At 46.3% G+C, this 6540-nt stretch overlaps 1 protein-coding gene across 2 annotated transcripts; it reads left to right on the top strand.

Moving 5' to 3' along the window:
- The first annotated feature begins 2126 nt into the window (after positions 1–2126).
- RPS19BP1 (ribosomal protein S19 binding protein 1) lies at positions 2127–5120 on the top strand. 2 transcript variants are annotated; one of them, XM_056508372.1, is made up of 4 exons: positions 2127–2361; positions 2853–2993; positions 3241–3338; positions 4448–5120. In XM_056508372.1, exons 1-4 carry the CDS (start codon positions 2145–2147, stop codon positions 4580–4582), a joined length of 591 nt encoding a protein of 196 aa, XP_056364347.1. In that variant the 5' UTR covers positions 2127–2144; the 3' UTR covers positions 4583–5120. The 2 variants fall into 2 exon arrangements, with proteins under 2 accessions (XP_056364347.1, XP_056364357.1); XM_056508382.1 differs by lacking the exon at positions 2127–2361 and adding an exon at positions 2667–2771.
- The last annotated feature ends 1420 nt before the right edge of the window (positions 5121–6540 follow it).

Below are 6540 nucleotides of genomic sequence, written 5' to 3'. Positions count from 1 at the left end.
GGAGTCAGATTTTCTGAGACAACTACATACATGAGAGCCTTATTAATTGGCACAACAGAAATGGAAATGAGATGGTAATGGTTTACTTTTGAGGTAGAAAAGGGGGCATGTGTTCCATGAACAGGATAATAAAATACTGCAGCTTCTATCACACTAATTTGTTAAACATGTTTTGCAGGGTTAGTAACAAAGATATTTTTGCATCAGATGCCTGCACAAGGCATTTAAAAGGTTGCACGGTTCTGGCACGAAGCTTGTGTAACAATGTATTAGGTGTTCCTAATAAATGATACAAATATAGTGTTTAATCAGGAGAATAATCTGTCTTGAATATCCAGTGCAATATGAAACCATGAACAGCTTACATAGAACCTGTAAATTGTATTTTAGAGGCTAAAAGAGAGTGTTTGACTAAATAAGTATTTTTGAAAATATCTTTCCCATGGTATTGGCAGCTATCATTTATCTCACTCTGACCAAGATGAAGGTAATATATGAGTATATAAGCAGCAACAACTTTTCTGCTGACTATAATGATATTCTTTATTGCTTTCTTCAGTTTCAGCAATAGGCTATTAACTCATGGCTTCTTCAGCTTCTTCACAAAGCTACATAACCTCTTTGTAACTTTGTGAGTTTTTACACAATTGGAAGGACAAACCTCGCAGGGAATAAGAGCTGAGCAGGTTCTATTTTCCACCAACTACTCACAGAATTCAAGAAAATGGTGAAGTGTTCTGTGTTACATATCCAATGACTGTCCCTCCAAATCAACTTTTAAAAGTAGCTCATTAAAGGGAAAACTAAGAGTGAGAAGTCACATGCTGAACAAGCAGTAAATGGTTCATGTTCTCCAGCTCTGAAGCCAGGAATAGGCACCATGTAAGTCCTGTCAAAAAAAATGTCTTAGCAGCATTAGCAGAAACCAATACATGATGCTGGTATCCACCCAGGGAGGGATTCAGAAGAGAAGGAACAATAACAGACATTGAGTTGACATCTGCAGGGCTTGGAGAACAATTTCCAGAGAATGACTGTCTTTTAATACATAGAGGTTTTACTGTTTTTAGTCCCTGTTATAGATCATCACTATGAGAAACAATGAGAGCCATTTGTATCCCTTTCTCCCTGCAGGACATGTCTGAGGGAGAATAAACCTCTTTCCTCCTCCAGTGTCAGCTTGTTACTGGCAGCACTGGCTATAATTGAAAAAGATTTATTCAAATGATAGCTAAATTTAGCAGATATTAGCATGAAGTCTCTAGAGGGGTGAAAACTGAAGAAGAAAGCTTTAAACAAATAGACTAAAGTAACCCTGAATAATAGATGCAATTTATGGCAGAGTCAACCTCTCTGCCTGATGAGTCTAGCACAGTTAAATCTGGATTTTGCCTTGCTGGGACAAAACATGACACTATCGCTTTCCTCCTGGCATGTGATGACCTCTTGTGTTGTCCACAAAATCAGATTTATTACATGGTGTGCAACAAGCCAATAATTACACCCTTAGGAGAGACTTCATTATTTATTTCCTAGTTGTGTGAGCCCTGGTGCTCGGTGACATTTGCCAAGCCAAGCACACCCACCAGACGTTCCATACCATCATTTATACTTAGAAGTTCAGGGTTTGTAACTTTCCATTGACAGCCCCTGTGTTGTGATGAGTTAGTAGGAGTAATTACATAACCCCAGTTAATTTCTGTGCAGGCTCAGGGGAAGGGCCTTCACCTGGGCAGGGTCTTTTTGATCTTTGTGCATGGCTTTTAGTGTTGTAGGGAACATACATGGACCTTGATTTTTTTGCCAAATTAGCAATGTATACATAGACATGCATCAATATCTTGATTTACTACAACCTTAAAGGTTATTAGTTCCAGGATATGGTTGAGTAAGGAATACTAACTGCTCTGTTCTATCGACACAGAACATCTTGACTTACTACCTCCTTAAATTTGTTAATTCCTCCATGTCCTTGACTGCGGGATGCTGGCTGCTGCCTGTTCCACCGATTAAGTCTTTTCTTTTGCTGATTAGCATTGAAAGTACTCAAAGATCTTGCACCAAAGAACATCCTGACTTAAGACGATCTTGATATCCACATAATCTAGAGCACATGACACTGGGACACGCCCAGATGATTTTGAATGTCCCCAGAGACGGAGGCTCCGCGGCCTCCGCGGGCGGCCTGTTCCAGCGACCTGCCGCTTCACACGCGGAGAAGTTCTGACTGTTTTTGGGGCGAAATTTGTGGTTTTATCTCATGGCGGCTGCTGTGTGTCCTGCGGGAAAGTGACACCGGCAGGAGCCTGTCTGTGCCTACGGTTCGCCGGGAGGGCGGTGCCGCCGCCCCTCATGGACAGGGTGCGGGTGCGCTGTGGGGCCGCGCGGGGCTCTGTGGGGCCGAGCGCTGTGGGACCGGGCCACACGGGGCTCTGTGGGGCCGAGCGCTGAGGGGCCGTGCGGGGCTCTGTGGGGCCGAGCGCTGTGGGGCCGGGCCACACGGGGCTCTGTGGGGCCGAGCGCTGTGGGGCCGAGCGCTGTGGGACCGGGTCACACGGAGCTCTGTGGGGCCGAGCGCTGTGGGGCCGGGTCACACGGGGCTCTGTGGGGCCAGGTGACACGGGGCTCTGTGGGGCCGGGTCACACGGGGCTCTGTGGGGCCGAGCGCTGTGGGGCCGGGCCACACGGGGCGCTGTGGGGCGGGGCCGGGCGGTGTGCAGCCATGTCGGCAGCGCTGCTGCGGCGCGGCCTGGAGCTGCTGGAGCCGCCGGGTGAGCCCTGGGCCGGTGTGCGGGCGGGCAGAGGGGCTCCCCGGCACGGCTCCAGTCACTCCGTCCCTCTTCCCCTTGCAGGCCGGGCGAAGGCGCCGCCGGGACTCCAGCGGGGCCGGGCCGGCCCCAGGGCGGCGGACGCGGCGAGGCGGAGGAAGAGGACAGCGGAGCCCGGCAGGAACAAGGCCACGGTTAAGGGAAGAGTCGTGAAATCGGCGATAGGTGAGTCCCGACTGCTCCGCAGGCCTGGCTCGGGGATCCTTGTGGTGTCCCGCAGTCACGCTGCCGGTCGCTGTATCCGTCCCGTCCCACCCCGTCCCGTCCATGCCCGCTTGGTGTCGCTCACTTTAAACACAGCCACATTTTGTGGCTGTCCCTGAGCTGTAGCGGTGTCTTTCTCCAGTGTCTCTCCTTGTGAGCTGCCTGGATGAACAGCTGATGCGTTTTGTCCCTTTCTGCTTTGTCCCAGAGGAGTACCATAAGAAGAAGCCTGTGAATCACTTGAGAGAAAACCTGCAGTACATGTTAAAGGGACGACTTGTTGCAGACAAAGCTGTCACAGAACAAGTAAGACTGTAATTTCTGTTGAGGGGCAGGGTCTGTTTCCACTGAGGAACGCTGAATGGGAATCATCCCTGCATCTTTCAGATTTATACCTTGCACAAGAGAGTCAAGTTTCTGTCTACAGTTGGCCTTGAGGAATTTCTGTTTGCACTGGCAAAATAACTTACTAAGCTTTAAACTGTTGTTGATAAACTGTTGTTGAAACCCCCTGTGATGTTTTCTGGTACTAGTCAAAATCATAGAATCATAGAATGGTTTTGGTGTGAAGGGACCTTAAGAGATCATCCAATCCCAAACACCCTATCATGGGTAGGAATGCCAACCACTACATCAGGTTCTTCAAAATATCCTGACAGCTGTTGGTTAGGTTTTCTTAATTACCAAAAGTATTTCTTAATTTCAGCTAGCAGAGATGCCCTGGTTTAGACCTTCTCCTTACTGTTGGTCAAACTGGCCTTCTCTGTAGCTGGAGGCTGATTAATGAGGAACCAGATGTGCTGCTGGCACATGTAATAGGAATTACTCAGCCTCTTAAATGATATTTCTCATAACTTGAGAATTTCTGGAATGGTCTTCCCCAAAGGTAGTCTCATGCCAGGATTTGAAGAGAAGAATAGCTGACAATGCTAGAATCTTGGGCTGTTTTTATGAGATACAGGCTGTTAAGTTACATAAACAAAGAAAGGGTTTAGGCCAGTGTTCCTCAGGCTGGAGATTGTGACAGGAGATGATAGTGTATTAGAAAATGCTGAGGGAATTCCACCAGCTTGTTGGTTTTTTGCTTTGTGTCATAGAGAGAGGGGATAAAAAAGAAGACCCTCGTTTCAGAAAGTTCTGAATTGAAATCAATGTTCTTATCTCTGGACAATTAATAGAAAATAGTTTCCGTATTTGACTGCGATTTACAAGTTGGTATCTGCTGTTGTCCCAGTGACCTGCTGTGGTTAACATCAGTGGTTTGCCTCTCACTTTCCTTTGGAAGCACTCTGGAAAATAGCAGGGTTCTTGTAGAACAGCAGGGATGCTGCAGGTGAGCTTGAAAATCACTGTTTTGGGGGTCTGGTCTGGATAACAATGACTGTTGTTTCTTTCCATTTCTGTATTGTCTGAAGATTCTTGCTCAGAACAGAGGCAGGAAGTCCAAAGATCAGCCTCCAGAGAAGAGAGAAAAGAAGAAGCCTGAAGGCACCGTGTTTACTGAGGAAGATTTCCGTAAATTTGAGAGGGAATACTTTGGAGTCCCATAAACATCGTGACAGGGATTCTTGCAGCTCCAGTCTCTCTGCAGCTTCTCCACTCTGGCTCGCAGGCCTGGGCATTTCCTTGGTGTATTTGAGATGGCAGATGGGGGATGTGCCTCTGTGTGGGACTTACAGAGCTGTTCTGCATCTGGGCAGAGCTTGTTACTGGCCAGCTAAAGCCACAGAGATGCTCTTGGCTCTGAGGTGTGTTGTCCTTAAAATCATCTTCCTGCAGCCAGCATGTCTTGCATTCTTGATGTAGAAGGGTGGACTAAGCCAAATAAAAATCGTTTTCCCCTTCCTTAGAATATAAGGCTCCTGCTACCTGTGTTATTTGGCAGGAAGCATTAAAAGTGTTGAAAGTGTTGTATCTGAATGGAAAAATATTTTGGACCAGCATTAAGAAGGAAAGGATGCTTTGAAAGACTGTTAAACTTGAGTAACCCTGCAGTTTGGGTGCTTATTACAGCCCCTGCCAGGTCTGTCAGTCATTGCAAAAACTTTTTATATGTAATTTGATTAAATAGTTGTTGCAGACACTGTCTCTCTTTGCCTTTGTAGTAGTGATTATTTTGACAGGTGATGAAGACGAACCATGTCGCTGCTGTGATCCAAGCGTTCCTCTCTTTAGGGTGACTCAGTTTTGTGAATGGCCTCTCTGATTCATGTTAACACATATATTAAATCATCTCTTTGACATGCTTAGGCCTTCAAAGAGTGCAGGTTGGAATGGAGATGACTCTTCCATTTTGGTTACTCACAATCCCTCTCTCCAAGGGAGCTCTCACATGGGGAAAGTTTTCCTTTGAATGTTTATAGCAGAGTGTCCCACCGAAATTTGGCCATGCCAGCAGGGCACATCTGCTGAGTGTTGCCAGGTGCTGTAGCCAGGAGCGCTTGTGACCCAGATGTTAGTCTTGGCATCAAATTAAAATTGAGCCTGGGCTTGTGCTGTGTTGAAGGGAAGTTGTTTTCTCTCAAAGTTCACAACTGTAACAAACAGAAGGCCCAGCAGGTGGGAGTGTTGTTCCAGAAACTTCCTCGCCAAACCTCTATAAATGTGATTCTGTGGAGCTCTGCTTTTTCCTGCCCCTTACCTAAGAAGATGTGCTCTCTTGGGAAAAAAAAAAAAAAAAACAGGTAAGGAGAAGGATTAATGCCAAGCTTTGGTTAAGCTCAGGAGTTGATTGCAAGAGGCCTGTCTGACCTGAGCAGCAGGTTGATTCCTGAATTCCATCACAGGCAGGAATTCACTTATCCTTTCCCTGCCCTCTGATTATAGTTCCTGGTGCTGTTCTCTTAAGTCTGTGCCTCCTGTGATGAGTTATTTTCTTCTTGTCTGCAGCAGAGAAAAGGTCACTCGGACGTATGAGATCCAGACGGGAAATTGTGACCATACTGAATACTGGAAATTTGGTAATAGCACGTGGGAGGGGATTTCTTGTAATAGGATCAGGTTCAACTATCTGCAGCCAAAAGTGGTAAATATAGAACAGTTCAAAAAACAATTCTCCCTTTTTTTAGTTTGTTCCAGCTTTCAAAATTTAAAAAATGTAGGAAAAAAAAAAGCTTCTTGAAAGAATGGAAGCACTATGGTCTGAAAAAACAGTTGTATGTGTATTCAGCACATCTCCCTAAAACTTCTGCACTGTGTGCCTGCTGCAGTGTATGTGAGCTGGACTAACAAGCAGCTCTCTGTGGAACTGTCAGGAGGATAATTAAGTGTGTGAAAAACCTGGCTGTGCCACAACTTGACTGAAAGAGGTAGATTTCTGGGGTGTTACTTTGTTTTAAGCCTTCCTCTTCAGTATTTGGCACTTCCTATGACCCTAGAGAAGTCCTTCATGTCCTCTCCTGCTCCTCCTCTATCCATTCCTCCTACACACCCTTGTTTCTGGGTTGTTCAGCTCCTGGGCCCTTCTGCAGGCTGAGGGAAGCTAAACCATCCTTCCTTGCTCCAGAAA

This window comes from Oenanthe melanoleuca, chromosome 1A (assembly GCF_029582105.1).
Source record: "Oenanthe melanoleuca isolate GR-GAL-2019-014 chromosome 1A, OMel1.0, whole genome shotgun sequence".
Lineage (NCBI taxonomy): Eukaryota > Metazoa > Chordata > Aves > Passeriformes > Muscicapidae > Oenanthe > Oenanthe melanoleuca.
This window is presented reverse-complemented; position numbering and strand designations above follow the sequence as displayed.